The sequence below is a fragment of the Pelecanus crispus genome, chromosome 10, assembly GCF_030463565.1.
Source record: "Pelecanus crispus isolate bPelCri1 chromosome 10, bPelCri1.pri, whole genome shotgun sequence".
NCBI classification, from domain to species: Eukaryota; Metazoa; Chordata; class Aves; order Pelecaniformes; family Pelecanidae; genus Pelecanus; species Pelecanus crispus.
In genome coordinates, this window is record NC_134652.1 from 5,599,522 (window position 1) to 5,619,847 (window position 20,326).

General features: G+C 38.3%; 1 protein-coding gene across 1 annotated transcript; it reads right to left on the reverse strand.

Moving 5' to 3' along the window:
• Positions 1-924: 924 nt before the first annotated feature.
• Positions 925-19,200, reverse strand: LOC104025829 (disintegrin and metalloproteinase domain-containing protein 9). The gene is made up of 22 exons (XM_075717415.1): positions 19,131-19,200; positions 16,295-16,392; positions 15,043-15,119; positions 14,309-14,387; positions 13,288-13,364; positions 11,486-11,705; positions 10,924-10,989; positions 10,771-10,842; positions 9,969-10,141; positions 9,393-9,477; positions 8,240-8,361; positions 7,211-7,382; positions 6,138-6,227; positions 5,231-5,426; positions 5,006-5,111; positions 4,633-4,807; positions 4,134-4,214; positions 3,436-3,541; positions 2,401-2,533; positions 1,901-1,964; positions 1,353-1,405; positions 925-1,003 (listed from the first exon to the last, which is right to left on the reverse strand). The coding sequence occupies exons 1-22, from the start codon at positions 19,198-19,200 to the stop codon at positions 925-927; spliced, it is 2,394 nt and encodes a 797-aa protein (XP_075573530.1).
• Positions 19,201-20,326: the final 1,126 nt, after the last annotated feature.

Genomic DNA, 20,326 nt, shown 5'->3' on the forward strand with positions numbered 1-20,326 from the left:
CCATTTTGACAAACTATGTAACTTCATACACTTTCTTCTAAATTGGTACCGGTTTCTATTTGTCACATCTACAATGACAGAAGTTATCTGTTGCTTTTGTAGTGGAATCCGTTTCTAGCAAAAATCTCAAGCTGTAACCATTAAAACGCTGTTAAGTTGTGTAATGTATCTCCTGATACACCGCATTTTCGATAACAACAGAGATGGCTTGTTTCTTTTAGGCTCGGATACGTTACCTACAGAGTTTCTTTCCATTGCTAGTGTCCCTATATGATGTTACTTTTGTAAGCTACCTGAACAGGACAGTAACGCAGCTAGTAGGTAATGAGAGGTGGGATCTGGATCCCAGCTTTGGTACGGCTGCACCGAAGACACGGCTCCGAGCAAGGTGTGGGCGCTGCCCGCAAGCCCGGGGTATGGCTGCGTTGGCAGGCGCCAGGGAGGTCCCTGGCAGCACGCTGCTCAGGGGATGGACCAGGAGGTAGACAGACTCCAGAATTCCCAAGAGCTCAATCTACATTCTCATTTTCACAGCAGCGTATGACTAGAGGTGAATAAATTATGTCTGTAAATAACTGAATTCACATCTCTTTGGCCTGTAAGTAAGGCTACACTTAGAAGAGTCCCGTCCTCGGATGCTGTTACAGATTTAATCTAACAAGAGTTGAACTTCAGGCTTCTGATTTAAAAAAAACCCAAAGAGGTGAGGTAGAAGAGGCACAAATACAGCCAGCAGCAATTAGCAAAATAATGGGATGTCACAAAATCTGTGTTTGGTGCCTCTTAGTGTCAAGTCTTTTCCAGAGGTACGTGCTTTCAGAAGGCGTTTTGGCTGCACAAGGAGAGGACTGGGGGATTACAATCTGTTAATTTTTTTCAGACTGGTTACTTGTCAGAATTGGTTGAGGGTTCCCAAGAAGCTTTTCAGACAGCTGGTCTGGGTGGGACTGTGGTTTGTTGAGGTCCTGAAGGAACTGCAGGAAACTGGGTTTGTCCTGGCTGCCTGAAGCATGGAAGACACATTTTGTGAAGTATTTAATGACTTGAGACAACTGGTATTTCTAAACTGTGGTTCTTTACCACTTTTAAACAGTTGCTAGCATTTGTATTTATATTTAACTCTCTCTGCCTATCCCTCTCCCTTGTAGCATTTACATGTCCCATTATGCTGTTTTCTGTATAAGCAGAAAAACAGCATTTCTTCTTCAAGCATTTAATCTATCTTATCTCATATGATGCTGCATGAAAAATCCTCCTAAGCAAGACATGAGACATTAGGAACTTCACTTACAGTGATACAGCAACGTAAACATAGCAAGCATGAAGTAAAGAAGGTTTTAAATACTACAAACCTTGGACCAGGGAAATGTGATATGGTAAAACAATCAGGACTTGATGTGGCAGGCTGGAAAAGGTGTTGCAGAAAATCAAGTTAACAAAAAACACAGATTTCAAAGTGTGGCTAATTATTCAGAATTAACCTAGTGGTATTTCAGAACTAATTTTCGTTTCCTGTGACATCCTTCATATTCTTTTGCAACATTTGGTTTTGATAATTTTTATTTTATTTTATCAGAACTAGCTCCACAGCCTGGCTAAGCATCTTCTATGGTATTTTGCCGTGGAATTCAGAGTTCAATCTTTGGCTGCTCTGCTAAGTAGCCGCTTGTTCCATCCCATACTACTCACAGCCTGTGTTGACAGGGCAGGCAATAAAGCTCATACTTGCCCAAAGAGAAATCCTGTCTAACACGTTATAAATTATTTTAAATACTTGGAAATTCAGATAGTTTCAATGTGTCAAAAAGCCACAAAAGTCATCAGTAACTATATTAGAGAAAAGGCACTGTATAATTTGGATTACTCAACATGAAATAATGCGAGTATGCATCTATCTTACCTGATTATTTCTTGTGTTATGACTTGGTCTGTTATTTTGCTTTGGTTGCTGCACATCATTATCCCTGAAATAAAAACCATGTAATCAGGCAAACCAGCGTTTGGTTTAACTGCCTTCAGGGATGCGGTGTTTTTCAAGGGACGAGGCTACAGCTCCGAGATCTGGATTCTGTTTCTGACTCCACCCCATTCTGGCCCTGGCAAATAACTTCAATATGCTGTGCCCCTGTGCCCACGCAATACAATTATCAGTAACAATTAGGAAAATGCAATGTATTTGGGGAAAAAATGCTTGAGAACTGACAACTGGAGTATCTGGATTAAACTACCTAATAGCAGCATACTGGCTATTAAACTACCTACTACTACTAATAGCAGGGAAGTCTTGTCTTTTAGGAGGTATGGGATTCTTTCTATAGATAAAGCGTCTAACTGGCTTGCTACATTAATCTGGAGCATGCTCTCAAGTGCTGAAATACGCATTTGTAGTAAGTGAAATACCTGTGTTGTCTTCTACTTTTGCTGCAAAACTTCCTTTTTATTGCATCACGCTTAATTACTGCTAATACAGTAATGATTACTATTGGCAACACAAGGAAGAAAAAAAGAAGCAGACCATCCCGAAGTGACGTATCTAGAGAAAAAGAATTGAAATCACGTAAGATAGGAATCTCGTTTAACCTCATATTAAAGCATTTTTTCTGCTGAAGACACCTTTCTGTTGTAAAAACTACAATCTTCAAATTAGTATAGATTAAAACTAGTAATTTATAAATTTATAAACCACTGAAATTTTTAAAATGCTGTGATCAGAGAAGTAGGATTTGGCCTTATGTTATCACAAGTTCTTTCAGCCTTACCCACCCCATGTTGTATGATACACAAAACTTTCTCCTTTTCCATATATTTTTCCAAGAATTCTAGAGCAGACTAATTCATTTTGTATGTGCTTACCCACAGCTGATCTGCATGTCTTTGTCTTCCTAAGCTGTTAGTAAATACAAAACATTTGTGTGGTCTCTCAGCGTGAAGGCCAGCAAAATCTACTCCATTTTCCCCTTGCAGAATTTCATGGCTCTCACCTGAGCCAGCTGCAGCTTGCTGCATGCACCTCCTTAACCCCTCTCCTTTCTGTGAGACCTTTTCCATGTATAAAGGCTGCTGGTTTCATTCTCAAGCTATAGTCTTCCTCTATGACATCCATTTTATCAGAACTCTATTTTAAATACCTGAGTAAATACCTAAATATCTATTTAAAAATGTAACAGTAATTTATGTATTGCTTTTAGTTTCAGTAATTGAATGTATTGCTTTTTATCTCAGACAAAATAGAGGTCAAATTCTCCCTTGGATGAACTTCCTTGATGTCTGCAAACCTACACATCAGATAGTAATGTTTGTTCTTTAAGTCAGTCCACAATTAAGTGTCCCATGCAGTAGAAAAAAAACAGTTGAAAAGCGACTGAAAACCCCCCTGTTATTAGATTGTTTTATCAGGCACTGGGGGCAGAATGAAGGCCAGTTTCAGCATCGTACCTATGTGAGCTGGACCACTGTCAACACTGCCGCCGTAGCCTCCCCGGTTACAGAACGGAGGCGCCCACCCAGAATTGCAGTGGCAGTTCCCGTTGTTGTTGCACACCTACAGTCAATACAACAGGGATCAGTCAAACGACCAACACGGCCGCTTTCGACCTCCAGGATATATTTGGAGTTACACATTAAGAATTGCACGTGGAAACAAGAAATATTGCTTAGTGTTGCTTGGGAATAAGCTCTCCCCCTCCGTAACATCCCAAAACACTGAGTGATACTGATACCAGAAGTTAATCCTCTGTAGAAGTTAACCTTTGTTTTGTTATTTGCCTGCAATAGATTACAGTCCAAAGAACTCAGTTTTACAACCTTTGGACTCCATTTTGATTTTTCACGGAGACATACATAAATCAGGAATCACTAGGCTGTCCTCCTCAAAGGAATATTTTCTTTTTACAATTCAACAGCTCAGTAATATTAGAAAATTCCCTAGGGAACCTGAGAAGAAATGTCTTTCAATGGTAGCACTAAGAGGTTTACAGTATACTGGCAACATGAATTACAGATAAAAAAAGTGGACTTAACTTTTAATACAGATCAGAAAAAACCAAAGCCATCTGGCTGGTTATTGCTTGTATGCAGGGATTTTGCACCTACCTCTGTCTTCTGGAAACAGCATGAAAACACCATCTACTCACCCCATTGTCGTTACACTGCTGCTTTACATCACAGCTGTAGCCCAGATGACTTGCATTCACACATTCAAAACCTACACAGGCCTGGAAAAAGTAATTAGTGTCTTTCAAACACAAAACAAGAAAAATCCCATCCTTTTATAAATAAACTACATAAATGTATACGTTTACAAGTCTACAGCTTTTACTTAAATGTCCAGACAAAGGGCTGATAGAACATTCAGTACTTCACAATTTTATAGCTGTATTTGTCTCAGCTTTTCTTAAGTCTGTGGATGCATTTTCATGGAGTAATGTGAATAACTGATGATGTAGTTCACTGATTTGTAGCATCCCAGTTTTTGAAGAGCCAATTAATTGTTTGTATGTGTATATCTCAAAAAGCAGATTTTTTTATTATGTTGTGGCATACAAATGTATGTAAGCTATCTAAAGCTTTTGAAAGTTAAGAACTTTCCAGTTGGTGGAATATATTCTGTAATGCTGCTGTGATTCATCTTACCTTCTTTTCTCCACAGGCTGTTCCATCATGAACTTGAGCAGGATCAGGGACATCTGATCCTAAGTCAAAGTCAGAAGACCAGCATAAAGCCCCAGATGCGTTAGTAACAACACTCCAAGCAGGAAGATTTTGAAGGCTAACAGATGTGCACTGGAGCTTGCCGCACAGACTATGCCTGTATTGAATGAATGACACTCAGAGACAAGGTGAACAGAAAAAAACCAGCATCAGTACAAATACACCATCCAGTCAAACTTTTTAGCTTGCATTTCAAGGAAATATTCTTTTGAATCTCATGCTCTAAGAGTTTGTAACAGAATATATTTTTTACATCGCAGATTTTAGGGTTAGCTTTTATTTGCTGGTGACTTACTGAATAGGACATTTCTTGTATGCTCCACCGCTCATTCCACAGTTCCCAAACCTATCTCCTTTGATATTTGCTTTTTCAAAGCATACATCAGGTGCTTTTCGTGCCCCTGTACAAAAAATAGTGAATCTTAGTAAGCCACTACACTGTCTTAAAAATATGAGAAAGAAAAAGAAAAATCGGAAATGTCTATTAGGAGACTACAAGTCTTTTTGCATTAAAACGTACCTTTTCCATATATAGATTCACATTGTGAATCAAAACTCTGGCATACTCCATAGTAGCAGTATGCCTTCATGTTGTTGCACGGGTAGCCATTCATGATATAAACGTCGTCTGGACAGTAGGCATTGCTTCCATTGCAGTATTCAGGTAGATCACAGAAATCCATTTTTGATCTGCACTCTGTTCCTGCCACTTTAAACTAGAACCAGAGAGGAGTGCCACCCTACTATTATTTCGCGACAGCAGAAGTTATAACATGAAACAATGACAGCTGGGAACCTTCTGTGATTTTAAGGACGACAAAACAGTTTTTCATATCAGTATCTAACGAATATCCAAAACTTCCTGCAGTTTCATATGGTGTAGCTATAAAGTTTATGAGCTGAGCCTGCAGAGGACTTGGGTAGATTGTACAAATGCATACACAAGTACAAATTAAAAAGCAGCCAACTACCATAGACTTTGGAGAAGCTTGGTGTTGCATCACGGAGATCACTACTACTGAGTCCCCTGAGTGCTCCTGCCTGCTGCAAGGGATGACACAGATATGACATTCCATTTCTAAGCTACTGGCCAAGAGTTGTTAGACACAAATTCTCTGCTTACATGCTCTCTACTGGTGAATGTAGTTTGATAATGTGAAAATATGTCAAGAGTACAATGATAGCTCTTTTCCAACATTAAAAAATACTAGTAAATAGAATCATGGAATCATAGAATCATAGAATGCTTTGGGTTGGAAGGGCCCTTCAGAGCCCCCCCAGCCCAGCCCCTGCAGTGCCAGGGACAGCTTTAACCAGCCCAGGGTGCTCAGAGCCCCATCCAACCTGGCCTAGGATGTTTCTGGGGATGGGGCCTCCACTACCTCTCTGGGTAAATAGTTTCAGTTTAGCTTAATGAAACAGCCTACCTTGCAATTTTTGCAGCACAGTCCTTCAGCGCACTGCGATCCAGGTGTGAGTTTGCAGGTTGCAGCGTCACAGCAAGGGTTAGTACATTCCTGAAGAACAACCATAGACACAATGTTTTTACCTCGCTATATAGCTAGGAAAGTACATCATCAAACCAAGTGCATGGGCAAACCAAACTTTAAATATGCCATCTCTTGCACGTTCTGAGGTTGACAGCCTTCTGCTCTAACAGAAACCGGCATACAGTTTGGCTGTATTTTTTTACCAGAAGTCATCAGAAAGACATCTGTTTTGATGTGTTGTGGCACAGCGGTATAGGATAGGTTTACACTTTAAATGGACACTAAAAGAAGCAGAACACTTTGGTTTTTAAGTAACACTTCTTATCACCGCTCCCCTCATCTTATTTTTCCACTACACTAGCAGTTTGATGTAGAGAAATGTTGGTATCTTTTCATGACTTCGAAGGCAGCCTATACAATGGAACCTGGCTTTGCTGCAGCTTTTCAATTTATTGCTGTCTTTTTTGAGACACCTTTATTGTCTAAAGAATGAGTCAATATATCCCATTATTTGAGGGACATTTTGACAATGCAAATATGACCAACAAAAGCAATTTTATTGTGGGTGAAGTTTAAGGGTTACAGTTAGGAAACCTGTAAGTGCCCTACTGTTTTATGGAGGAGTCTCTTTTATGTAACAGGAATACCCATGTTGCTAAAACCAGCACAAAACCCAGTGGTGTTTCCACGTATTCTGCACTGAAATGTTCTTCTTTCTTAGGCATTGGCTCAAAATTCTGTGAAGTCCAGCAGCCCTTTACTGAGTTCATATCAAATTCAAAGTCTGATTTTAGGCTTTTCCTAAAATTTATCTTCATATTGCTTGCAAAAATGTAAATTTGCAAGGAAAGCTCCTCAGATATTAATGTAAATCAGGTATACCAAAAGGCCAGTGTTACACAACAAATTATAATATAACATAACATAACATAACATAATATAATATAATATAATATAATATAATATAATATAATATAATATACAACATGCAATTGAATTTGATTCATTACCTGCGGTTTGCCGCAATCACATTCTTCATCGTTATCGATCACATTATTACCACAGACAGGTTCCTTGTAAACATTACTTGTTCTGGGAGGATTTCTAAGGCAGTTTCCACCTCCACTTAGAATAAGGTTCTCAAAATCATCAGCACTGCAGGTGCTGAAATTACTGGATCCACTGTAAAGCATATTATTTTTTTATTATAAATATTTTGCTTACAGGAAAAAACACAACTCAAGCCCTTAAAGTATTGTCAGTCTATAATAAATACAGTGTTTCATAGCATTAGGAGATCATGAGATACTTGATTTTTACTTTATTTTGCATTAGAGTACAGCACTAGAAATACTATATATAGCATATATTCAAGTACTTTCAGAAGAAGAAGAGATTATCAGATTGTCCATTCTATAAAACAGGCCTTAGAAATTCCTTGTCTGTACTGAGCCTAAAAATGCTTGATTAAAAAATGATTTCCAGAAAGACATTCACCTTAACTTGGAATCCCTATGAACTAAGGAATGCATCATCTTATAGTAGTTTTGTCCAGTGTTCAATTACCCTGATTTATTAATACAAATGTGGATAGATAAAATAATATGATCTTCTTCTCTTAAGGGGAAGCCAAAGAACAAATGAACTGAAAGAAATCTAGGCTGATAGTTTTGGTTTAAATTAACTGTTACTAGAATCTGTGTGAAGGGTGCATGTTTGCACAAACCTGGTGAATATATGTAAAGCATTCTCAGCAGGGTAAAAAAAAAAAGCAAGATACTATCATTAAAAAAAAAAATTAAGAAAATCCAAATAAGTTTTAGGAATGCTACAAATAATGACTGGATCGAAAACAGGCAACATTTCAAATTAAAATGATGTCAGGACCTAAGTCAGTGAATTCACCTCTGTGGTTAAACTTTTCAAACAACTCCCCATTCACAAAAGTTCTTCAAGATTCGTGGGAGTTTCACAGCTTATAAGGCATAGTCACTGCAGGTAAATAACAATTATTAAAATAAAATAACTGGAAATCTTACTTATCTGTGCTGTGCATAATATAGGATGCAGGACACCTTTTATCGTCATGTTTCATTCCCAGATTATGTCCCAATTCATGTGCAACTACTGTAGCATGACGTAACACATTGTTATGATTCAACTAATAAAAAGAATCAGTGTTAGAAAAATATAAAACTAAAGACATTACTAAGTTTCTACCTACTGATTTATTCAAGCCACAAGTCTCTCGAAGGCTATGAAGACAGAATACTGAATTGTATTGCAAAGCGAAAGCAGCAAGAGCATGCAATTTGTCACTGTTTTTTCAGTAGGGCCAGATTCTGCCTCTCTGTTCTATTTCTTCCATTAGGATCATATTCTGAATAATGACACAGTTAATCAATCATGACGCTGATTTCAATGGAGTCTTCAAAGGCAAAAAGACAAAAGACTGGTAAAGAACAGAATCTGCCTCTAAGGTTGTGCATGATGTTGTGGCATCCATATTGTAAGGAGAGGGACCTCTGGAGATACTGGTGCTGCCCCAAGGGTGAAAGAGAAAAAATCCTTTCTGACTAATGTTGCCAAATTTAGATTTCTTGCCCGTTTACAGCCTCATTGTGGAGAATTCCAGACACTTTAGAATAGACTGCTTCATGTTCACTGCCTATCCATGTAAAGAGTCAAAAAATACACATTATTTTGTAGCTGCATTCCCATCCCAAAACCACTGTGGTTATGCACCTTAATGGTACAAGAATGGGCTTTTCTTATACAACCTTGAGCTAGCCGAATTACAAAAAGGTGATAAAAAATCATTTCAGGACTAAATCAGCCAAATGGACTGGAATATGATGAAGAGAGAAATTGGAAAAAACTTTTTTTTTTTTTATACAAGTATAAAAATATGCACAAGTCTTTACATCAGAAGCCCCGTGACAGAAGCCATACCACTCCAAGACCTCAGTGCCTTGACCAAATAGGTCAACAAATTGCACATCATTTATTTAGGACATTCCGGAAGGTACCTCTGTGGAAGCAGTGTCTGGCAATAGCAGTAGCTACAACTCTGGGTTGTGTAAATGCACAGGGGAAAGCCTTAGTTGTTCAGGTACCTCTTAGTCTGACTAGCAGCATATCAAGCAGCTCTTGTGCTAGTTTCTTCTAAAAACCACAACGTTATGTACTTACAGTGCTGATTGACCCTCCCTGGACTTGTGAGCAGACGGTACCTACAAAAGCCATTCCAATGGCTCCACCATAAGAGCTTCTCCCTCTGCAACAAAAGCAGTTTGAAGGTGTTGAAAGAGGGGCTGAAAGTTCATGAGTTCTACTAAAAGACACTGATGAGTCTGAAACAAATACTGCAAGTCAAAAGCTGGTATTCTTGAAGTCAAGAAGAAATTTATCATCATATCAGGGTTTCACTGTAATAAATAATGAACATCCCAATAACAGAGCTTGAAAATAATGACCAATCATCTAAATCTGCTGTGTCAGTGCTTCTGAGTTCACAGAATCACAGAACAGTTGAGGTTGGAAGGGACCTCTGGAGGTCATCTGGTCCAACACCCCTGCTCAAGCAGATCCACCTGGAGCTGATTATCTACAAAGAATTCATAACACTTTCTTAACATTTTTCCAGGTTAAAACAGTTTGTAAGTTGAGTGAATTTTACTCTAGTTATATCTTCATTCATACACAAACCCAAAATCATATACATTAACAACATTGGCAGCATGGCTAGTTTTTCCACTGAACACTTACATTATGAGATGGCTAACATCATTTCGTGATCGTTTAAGAAGATCGTTCTGTCTCCAAGAAACAAATCTACTCAGTACATCTCCAGCTGAACCATCCATTACAGATATGGGGTTTGTATGTGTCCAGATCTCTAATCCAACCAAAACAATCTGGATGTTTAATGCTCTATACATCTGAAAAAATATAATGACAATTACTGTCCATCAGTTTCAACTGAAAGACTGCATCACCACTACTGTAAACATTAAGCTGAACATAATGACTGAGACATAACTTTAGTTTCTTTGCATAATTAATAGTTTGATGTGAGGAAAAAATATATGACTGAAGGCAATCTACTTCATGAAGGTACCTAAACATATCTCTCAGTTGGAGAAGTTGGAAAGACTGTGTTCATTCATTTCCTTAGCTAATTGTCTTGAGGAGAAATTGGGAACAGATCATCAGAGAGCTTATGGAATTGTTCACAGCGCTGACAGTTTGCTTAATAAAAAAGAACTACGTACATGAGAAATACTCTTCCTGGAAATGTAAAACCTACTGGAGACCTCACGTTCCTGGAGCAGCCAAAGTCTGGGAGCACAGAGAAGTGGTTTAAAAACATCTTGCATCTCTCCCTCTGTCTACACCTCTATAAGACTTGTGCATGGATTAATGAGGGGCCTTAAATATGTTACAAATTGCTGTATAACTTCCAGATACAGTTTCAGAACATAATTGTTCAGATTTACTGCATTAGCTGTTCTTTTGAAAACTATGATGAAGTATAAACTACCGAATCTCAGCAACTTATCTGACCTACCCCATCAACGTAATTAATCAGCTCAACTGTTTCCTTTTGCACTGCAGCAGGATCCAATTTCTTCAGCAAAAACTGTAAAATATTATATGAGAATATCAGAGAAAAAATATAATGGTTTAATAAAATGTATGTAGCATTGGATGAAATCATTACCCTGTTGTTATCCACAACCACAAATAATTCCACATAGCTCTTCTGTGGCAGGACAGCTCGCTTCTTCTGCAAATTAGAAAGCACAATAAGTTAACATAAATGACTAACGAGTTCAAGGGTTTTTTACTTATGTTTTTCATTTCATGGATTTATAAAGCAGTTATGCATTTTTTAATGTGGCCTATCAATTTGCCTTAGATTTCCACATAAATATCTGTATGTCAGTAATTCACTTCTGCTCAGATGCTGGGATGCGTCAGCTGAATGGCAGCTTCATGCCTTTCACATCATACCCACAACTATCTTGGGCAGAGCTCTGCTCTTCTGATAAAGTATTGCTTCGAGCTATGTTAAATTCCCATTGTTCTGTTTTCTGTTTCAGGATTTCCTTAGCAGTACTCCCACCAGTTTGGGGGAAAATGAAGGCAACAAGGAAGTGGCCTGCCAGGCCAAGCCCACCTGCAATGATACCATGCCAAAGCAAGAGCTCTGGAAACCCTTGGCTGCTGGAACAGACTGAGGAGAAGGCTTGGACTCAAGAGAGAAACAGGAAGGTATTTACCCTCAAAAGCTTTTCCCTGCTAGAGGTACTGTTTGATAAAAATGCGTATTTCACAGACTGCTTCTTCACAGACATCTCGTGATGAAGGCTGCCATTCAGCACAGCACATTGGAAGGGGATATCCTGCATATCTTCTAACTGGTAAAACACGTGTTCAAATGTGCTGGATGTGTTGAGTGGCTCCATTCCATACCATTTGCCTCCGATGTAGAGAATTCCTCTAATAATCATACAAGAATGAAAAATTATTCCATAATTTTTCCCTTGTGGTTATGGACTAGGTGAGTGAATGACAGCTGGATACTTAAAAACTAGAACTGCTCATACCACTATTTTGAAATAAGTTATCTTAATTATCTTAATATAGAGGATATGTTCAAATGCCCAATAGGATCTCAAAAGACAAAACAGAACTTATTTAAAATACTTGATCGTACACAAGTGTGGGCTCCTGAGTCAGTTACTGGGAAAGCCACATTTTTACTAAATGAGTCTGGATAGTGGGTACAGAGCTGATGCAAAGGGTCTCTTTTAGCCCTTATCTCTAGTCTCACTCTGAGCTCCATGGAGCTAAAGTAATTTAGCATTTTAGAAAAAGGTATCTTCTAAGACAGAAAGAGAGGCTAAAAGCAATCACCGGGGTGTTTATGAGGGCAACAGCAGTATTGCACTGCTGAGTGCAGCTAAGTATAAAGATTTTGCGTTTGTCCGTGGCTCAGAAACACCGGGTACGTGCCCATTTGCTGTACCAGAATCTTTCAGAAGCTATTATCTTGTTCTCCTGAATCTCAAAATTATATTTAGAACAAGAATTCTCTCGTTAATATCTTGTGAAAGAAGATCCTCAGAAATGTGAGTACAAGGTAACCAAAGGTTTTGAGTCCACGTGAGTTTGCAGAACAGCCAAAATGAAATATCTGTTCTGCTTAGTGAGATCCAGCATTACCTGAAATACCAGCATGTTGACCGTTTTATGGTTCTTTTAAAGGAATGCCAGGAAATGTCATTATTCATAGCGAGTGGCATCTCACTGTGATACTATATGTGAAAGATATGTGGGTGAACTTTATCCCATTTGCCTCTTCCTGCTTGTGAAAAAAACATCAAACTGAACACGGCTACTACAACCAACAAGTATATCCAAAGTCCAGCTAAAGAGCCAAGCTCAATGAACACAGCGGAGCACGGACACTGTAAGCACATTCTGATTATCTGCACAATTTGCTTTGCATGCCATCTCATTTTGCCAACTCACACGGACTCATTCTGCGGGGAGAACAGCACCATCTTTTATGCATTTATCTGGCCCCTTTATGTTTCTCAAATAAATGTAATTTTCTTGTATTTGAAACACAAAAAATTGTTTCAAATTTGGTCAAAACTTTTTCCACAGAAATGGTTTTTCTTTTGAAACATGCCCATTTATAAGACAGAATTGTTCACAGGAGTGTGTTAAGTTTAACAAAAGCTTCATCGGCATTTCTTCTGGTCAAGCCATTCGCGTCAAGTAATAGACGCCTCAGTTCATGCCCGTGTTCTGCCTGTATTTGGATTATGCTCTCTCTCATGTTATCTTTTTCTGTGAAGGAATTTTGGAAAAGGGGGAAGAAAGTGGCAGTTGAGGGAAGATATAAAACATCTAAAGAGCTCCAGCTTCATCAAAAGGTGAAATATAAAAAAAAAATTGCAAGATAGGATGGTGTTTTCTCTCCAGCTGTATGATGAATAGCAACTTTTTTTTTACTGTTTTACTTTGGTACTGCACAATGAATTATCCTGAAGCAAAAAGCAAGAGGTAATACCTAAGGCCATCGCATGTGCTAAGAGCAAGCATTGAGTCAGCAATTCCTTCAACAGTGCCATGATAATAACAGTGTGTCTGAAATGAAACAAAACCACATAATTAATGACAAAATAAGGCTGTTGCCTTCAAATGCAAACTTATTTTCTAACGTAACCTTTTATTTGCATGACATTAAGGCTGGCTGTTACAAATTTACAGAGTTCCCTATTCTAAAAGTAATCCCAACCCTCTTGGAGTAAAATACTACCCGACATGAGTAACTACAGCAGAATTTGCTCCCTTGGTTCTAGAAAACAACCAGCTTTTTAGTTTAACTCGTCACCATCTTTTAGCAAAATCTTTTTATCTACATTGCTCATCTTGTTGTTAAAGAGACTCCTCGCAAAGGCTGATCTCTCGCCCATGCACAAAGCACCCAGTTAAGTCTCACTGAGCTCACATGCAGTCAAAAGTTGAAATTAAATGCAAAAGCATTTGTAAGGCTTGTTTGATTCAGAACCTCAAAACTACAGAGCTTTGGTGCTGCCATACTATGCAAAGGTGACCTAGTCAGGTAGCTCAGATTCAGTCTTGGCATAATCTGGCATCTCCTTTCACGCCTTGGAAAACAGTGATGCTGTATCACCATAAACAGCCCGCTCCCTCGTAAGACATAGAACTGTATGTTTTGTATCAGTGGTAACTCTTAAACAGAAATGCTACAAATGTGAAAATTCACAAAAGCCTTTTTCCCAGCAAATATATTTTTCTTCTGTAGATACTTTATGTGCATCACTTGCATCTTCCCCTCCACTGCCAAAAATGTAACCAATTTTCATTGTCCTATTATAGAGAAATGAAGACACTCAGAATTAATGGTTGTGCATTCACTTTTGCTTTGAAAATCTATTTAGGTGCATACGTATCCTTGTTGTCATCCTCAGTTCTATCAAATTGTTAGTATGACTTCAATTCATAAAGCTTGGCTTCCCTGGTTTGAGGAAACTTACACAAAAGGGGAATTTTATTATCCACAATACCTTGTTTTTTGATTGTGTTGCCTCCAGTTTCCCATTTTCCCCATATGTATAGAGCGTAAAGTCTTCGCTAACAAGGTTTCTGGAAAAAAAAACAAACTACTGCTCTTTTAACAGTCTAGAAAGCGAGAAATAAGTCACGGATCCTAGTAAGGTTAGCAGCATTCTGTTAGCAGCACAGTCATGCCAAATTATTATTAAAATCCACAGACATGAAACAAAATATCTCAAAAATGAGCTGCATTATTTGGACAAGAAGTTATTTTGAAATATGTTAACTAAAATTTCCATAGAATAGGATCTGAACAGACTATGTCATATCACGGCCTGGACTATTACAGGCTCAGGAATGAGGAACAACAGTAATAGACAAATTTCTTCAAGTACAACACCGCTAACAGCCCTCCCCTCCCTGCTAATAAAGAACTAATTTTGAAACAAATTCTAATTTTCCATAAGGTTTTTCTGAAATTTACTGCTTTGTGGTGCTAATAAAATATAATCAAAATAAATTTCTGCACAACTAGAAAAAATATTATTCCCTTCTATTTGCAAGCTAGTACCATAACAGAGACACTATTTAACAAGTAATTTTGTAATTACTACAATCTGGCATTTAAATGGTTTCTTCTGATTTTTTTCAGTATAAAAATACATGTCTGTATTTTTATACTCTGCATACTATGTGCAACTAAATCCCAAGATGGAACAATTTCTTAGAACGCTCTATCACATACTTATTTTTCTTCAGTTTTAGGAGGTATGTTCCATTTCTGGTTTTAATTGAGTAAGAAAGATTGTCATCTGAGTACACCTGAAAACAGAACAAAAGATATCACTTCATTAGGTGATTTTCTACTTGGTTGTGTCAGTTCCATGTTTTCTTTGACAAGAGAAGTCCAACTACTGTGTATGTGTGTATTTACCAGATTTACAAAACACACATTCCTAACCCTCATGCCTTTCAAAGTCTCAGCAGCACACTCTACATTCTTTCTTATGGAAAGTTTCAATTCTACTAAGCTAAGAAGACAGAATGAAAACGTACACAAACTACAGAAGAAATTAAATATGTCTGCCATTAGAGATTTCTAGAGGGAATGTAGAAGATCTAAAGTCTACAGCAAAATGAAAATGTAAAATTTGTGGTATTAAAAGAACAAAAAAGAAGCGTTAGTAAAGCTAAATGTAGACTACCGCGCTGTACTTCTATAGGTTCAGGAACAGGTGGCCCTCAGACGCTAGTGGAGAGGAGGTAGATACGGCTTGGATGAAGGTGGCCAGCCTCAGTTCCCAGAGAAGCGCACAGCCCATGTGTGCACTCTTTGCCCAACCACACCATCATGTTTCGTGACACTCCTTATGTAAATCATCGGCAGCCAGATGAACGACTCAGAGATTCCTCCTTCCTTAATCGGTTTGCACAAAGATGACTAATGCAATTTCATTAAGAGTTATTTCAGTAATGGAACTCGATATCTGGAACATAGGTTAAGTTACCTCAGAACTGAAGAATTAAGGCTCAGATATTTCGCTTTTAACTCGTTCATCTAACCTGTGCGACTCTGTGGGACCATTTCTACTAAGTGAGCATCAGCCTTTTAGGTGCTACATGGTTGAAATCCTCTGGTTATCCAAAGACCAGGTACAATGAGCAAAAGAACATACACAGCATGGACGTTAGTTCAAGTTCGAGTTCAACATCTAATCTGACTTGGAGGACATGGAAATATTCTTCCTGTTCCTTCCCACTCTGTTAACAGAGACCAGAAGTTTGAAAGGTGTTAACTTAAGAGTGTAGTCACAGACCTTTGTGGGAACAAATTTACACTAAACTTGTTGAAAACACTTAAGAATCTGAAGAGATAGCGCACATTTCTTCACAAAAATAATCTCTATATACTATACATTATGTGTCTTTGTGTAATACAGGCCAATATTGCGAAAACCAGCAACATCAGAAGAAAAAGATCAGATAGAATAACAAACCTCATGAAAAAATGGGTGATGTTTCTCTCTGTCTGTCAGACTTTGAGGAATAATTATTTCTAATGTAGAAAGTCTGGATGTCTGTTCAGAAGGTACACCTAAAAAAAAAGTTTTAAATTTCTCAAGAATCAGAAGGGATAAGTAAGACGTTATGTTGGCATCTGCACAGTGGTGATTGCTGAAAAACCATTCTGATCAGGCCATAAAAAGGAGAAATTTCACCAGTACAGGACCTGACTGCGCATGCTCAGTTTAGACAGTCTATTCTGTCTCTGACAGAGTTCTTGGGTTGTGCTGGGAAAGTCGCAGAAATCAACATTTTCATTCATGGCCAAGTTACTCTTAATTTCTGAGTGTTTAAATTAAATATATGTGGCCTCATTCTCTGCAGAAATGCTGTTTTGACTGTATTCAAGGTTAACGACTACACCACCCCAAACACAACTGATGTAAAGTGCTAAAAACTGCAAATTCGAGTAAAAGCTTTCTTAAACAGGGTGTCCAAAACTGGCCGGCAATCTTGGCTTTAAATCTTGGTCTTAGTTACTTACATTATAAACTGGGATAACAGCTCAAATTTTTTCTCATTCCTTCATATAGGCAATATCAAACCAAATTAATTATTGTTTGGAAAAAAATAAATCCCTCAACCAATATGACAGTAACATAATAGAGAATCCCAAGAACAAGAAAAAAAAAAATCCCTTCCTGTATTCACTGCATACTTTGATAGCAATGAAGAAATAGTTTAGGAATGGTCAAACTGATTTAAAAAAAGTAATTTCAGATTAAAGCTGGGGTCTTCTGGAGCACACAAAGAAAAAGTATCCAATGATTTAAACACAATCTTAATTCTCACGTATTCTAACCTGGATCATTAACTTTGTCTATCATTTTTGAAACATTTTTTCTTCCATGACCTACATTTTTAACCTGATGTACCACAGAAAATTTAGGCAGCTACCTTCTCTGTCCACCCATCTGTCCCCTCACAGTGATTTTTGAAGTAGCTGGCCAGTTAAAATCAACTATGCGAGAGATGCTAACATCTCAAGTAGAATTAAGTTCCTTCAAGCTTTGTGAAATCACCTCATCGGCACCAGGAAGACCGTGCTGATCTGTAAATCTACAGCAGGGCTCTCTAGGAGCGGCTGATGGACATATGGTACAATTATTTTGATTGGATCCAACTTTGCCGTGACATTTCAGAACTTGCTAGACAGAGAATTGGAGAATATTGTACCTCCAGAAGAATAAATTCAGTCCCTAAATACACGGTGGAATGTTTTCTACTGGTTACAGAGCCCCTTGCTGTGGTATCGCCTTCAGCTAGTTAGGTCCTGCACTGCTCATCTTCTCCCTCTTGCTCATGTCCCTACTTCCTTCTGTCCCTTCCTTGATTAGATCAGCTCCCCATTCAGCCCTCTCCTTCCATTTAAATCCCTTTGCTCCTATTCCTTTCCCCATTGCTCTGAACGAGGAATACTTAAGTTGTCCTCTGGATATAATTCTGCCACCTGCTACATGCATAACCTTGGTTCACCACGCTGCCTCCTGCCACTGCCTAATGCTGCATTTTGTTTGTTCCAGCCACAGTCAAACCCCTGTAAGTTTGTAGCCTTTTACTTTATATCAGAATTATCCCCAGAATATCATGCTAATGCAGGAAGCTTGAGATAAGAAGTCTGCTGAGTATCTGGTTTCAGGTAAACAGTTTTATAAAGACAAAAACAATATCTGGTGACTTTTCTTAGAATTGGCTGAACTTGAATTCATCTTCGTCTTGTCCACTCATCAGTCTGGTTTGAGTATTCACTTTGGTCAGCAGAGACACAAACACTGCTTTTAAACAGGTTACAGAACCAACAGTAACATGGGCTTTAATAACAAAAGTGTGCATTTTTCTTTTATAAGGAAACAAATAGATTTCTTCTCATTTATAGTAGCACAAAGTCACCCTCAGCCCCCACATTTCTGTGAACGGAATTCATAATTGCAGAGAAGCCACAGAATCACCCACTCAAAGCAAGGAGGAGGATTCTTCAGCGTAATGATGATCTCTAACTATTAGATAACATCAGGATTTTTAAAAGCTAGGTGCAGGTAGCATACGTTTAACATTAAAGACTCCCATTGCAATCAAAATGTGGAAGTTGCTATTAGGAAACGGGTCTGCAAAGAGTATCGGCACTCAATATTTACTTCTGACTTTGCTCTTACTCTCCAATAATTTTATTATCTAAATCACAAAATTCATTCTGTTTCGTGAGTTAAGTGCATGTTGAACTAACAGTGGAAATGCAGTTCTAACAATTTAAATTTTGACACCTGAAAGCAGGAAACCATCTTTAATGCAAATCATAAAAATATCACTTTCTAAGAACTATTTCAGGTGTTACATTTAAATCTAAAATCTGAAGCCAAATCATAAATGGAAATGAGTTAATGAAGAACTAAAAAAGAACTGTAAGAGTTTCCCTCGCATTACTGAAGATCAAAATCTCTTTCTCCAGTCTTCACTGTCGATGAGAGTGACGGTAACTGCAGTTGTCACAACCAGTGTCCTGTATGGAAGACGATGTATGTACATACCTACTACATCCTGGAGGAAAAAAACCCACAAAGAGCTCAACTATAAAAAGCTTGAACCTGTAATCTTTTCCAGACACTTTTTTTCTTGAACAAGATTTTCTCAATTAGCAGGTCAGCTAATAGCCTAATACCTGGGGAGAGTGGTGACTCGATTTGAAAGGTGTGCATCATTATGATCAGGACCAGGGAGTACAAGAAGATTTGGAGAAACTTTCCAAATACGTAACAAAAACTGAAAGCTTACCTTTTATCCAAAAAGGTTTTCCAGTTAAAGTTAGTCCAAAAGTGAAAAAAAATAGGCTGTGTTTTAACATGACTAGATTTCCTGGAGAAACTACTACAGTATTTGAGCAGATGCTGCGTACCTGGCTCTTAGCTGCTCTACACAGGAGAACTAGGAGAACCCTCTGCTCCGAAGGTAAACAGAAAAAGGACTCTGATACTTCATCTCTGCTAGGGAAACGGGAAGTAAAATTTAATGCATTAGGCTTGCAAAAAAACTGGTTCAACAGCTTAATGCAAATAAAAAGCAGCACATTCTTAAATGCTGATTGGAGAAAGAGCACCAACCCATGCCAGGATCAAACTGGTTTATTCTAAAGGACTTTGGTACCACAGTGAGATCATATGAGATTAGAAACTTAAAACATTGCTACCAAGGGATACAATGTTTAGGATGTTTATACTGGCTATTGACAGCTCAGTAAAAAAATCTAGTATAAACCAGTCTACTCTCTGAAATTCCAGCTTGTTCTTTGTTTTAATTTTTTCATCTTTACTTTAAAAATATCAAAAATACAATGCATATGAACACATGGAAATCCCACGAACATGTGGAAATCCCCCAAACGGGGATTTTACCCTGTCCTTTCTATGTTGAAGATAATTCTCCTCACCAAGACTCTGTCATTTTGTGCAGCTCGTCGCTCTTCCAGGATCAGAATAATCTTCCGAGGCCTCATGCAACCATGTTGTCACCAAAAGCAGAAAATAAACGTTTCTAGAACTGGATGAATTTGCAACACATTTCAGAAGCATCAAGCGCATTTAGAAACTCAAAAAGGAGACATACAACACAGTTTATAAACATTTACATTCGTTCATTAATTAAAACAGAGCAAAAGCATTTTCCCATCGCTAGTAAATGACATAAAAACAATGGCTTCAGTGAAAAAAAGCACACGTGCCGACTCCATTTGTAACATTGGCTTGCACCAAGCCTGCTCGAGGCCACCGTCCTGTTTGCGCAGACCTAATTAAGCTTCCTCAGCCGAGCACCGAGTGGGAGGACCCCACACCCGCCCTCCCTGGGCTTGTGCCGGTCCCCCGACTCCAGAAGCTGGGATCCTACTGAAAATTAAATGAAGCCTATCTTTACTTTATTGCCTGCCTCCTATGCGGTACGCTCTTAGCACGCAGCTCGCTAGAACTGCGTTGCTC

Coding starts and splice junctions, on each gene's coding strand:
- LOC104025829 (XM_075717415.1), bottom strand. CDS start 19,200: ATGTTAAAACACAGCCTATTTTTTTTCACTTTTGGACTAACTTTAACT. Junction 6,228..7,210: donor GTGATTGCGGCAAACCGCAG/GTAATGAATCAA, acceptor GTTGTTCTTCAG/GAATGTACTAACCCTTGCTG. Junction 4,215..4,632: donor CAGCCTGTGGAGAAAAGAAG/GTAAGATGAATC, acceptor TACTTTTTCCAG/GCCTGTGTAGGTTTTGAATG.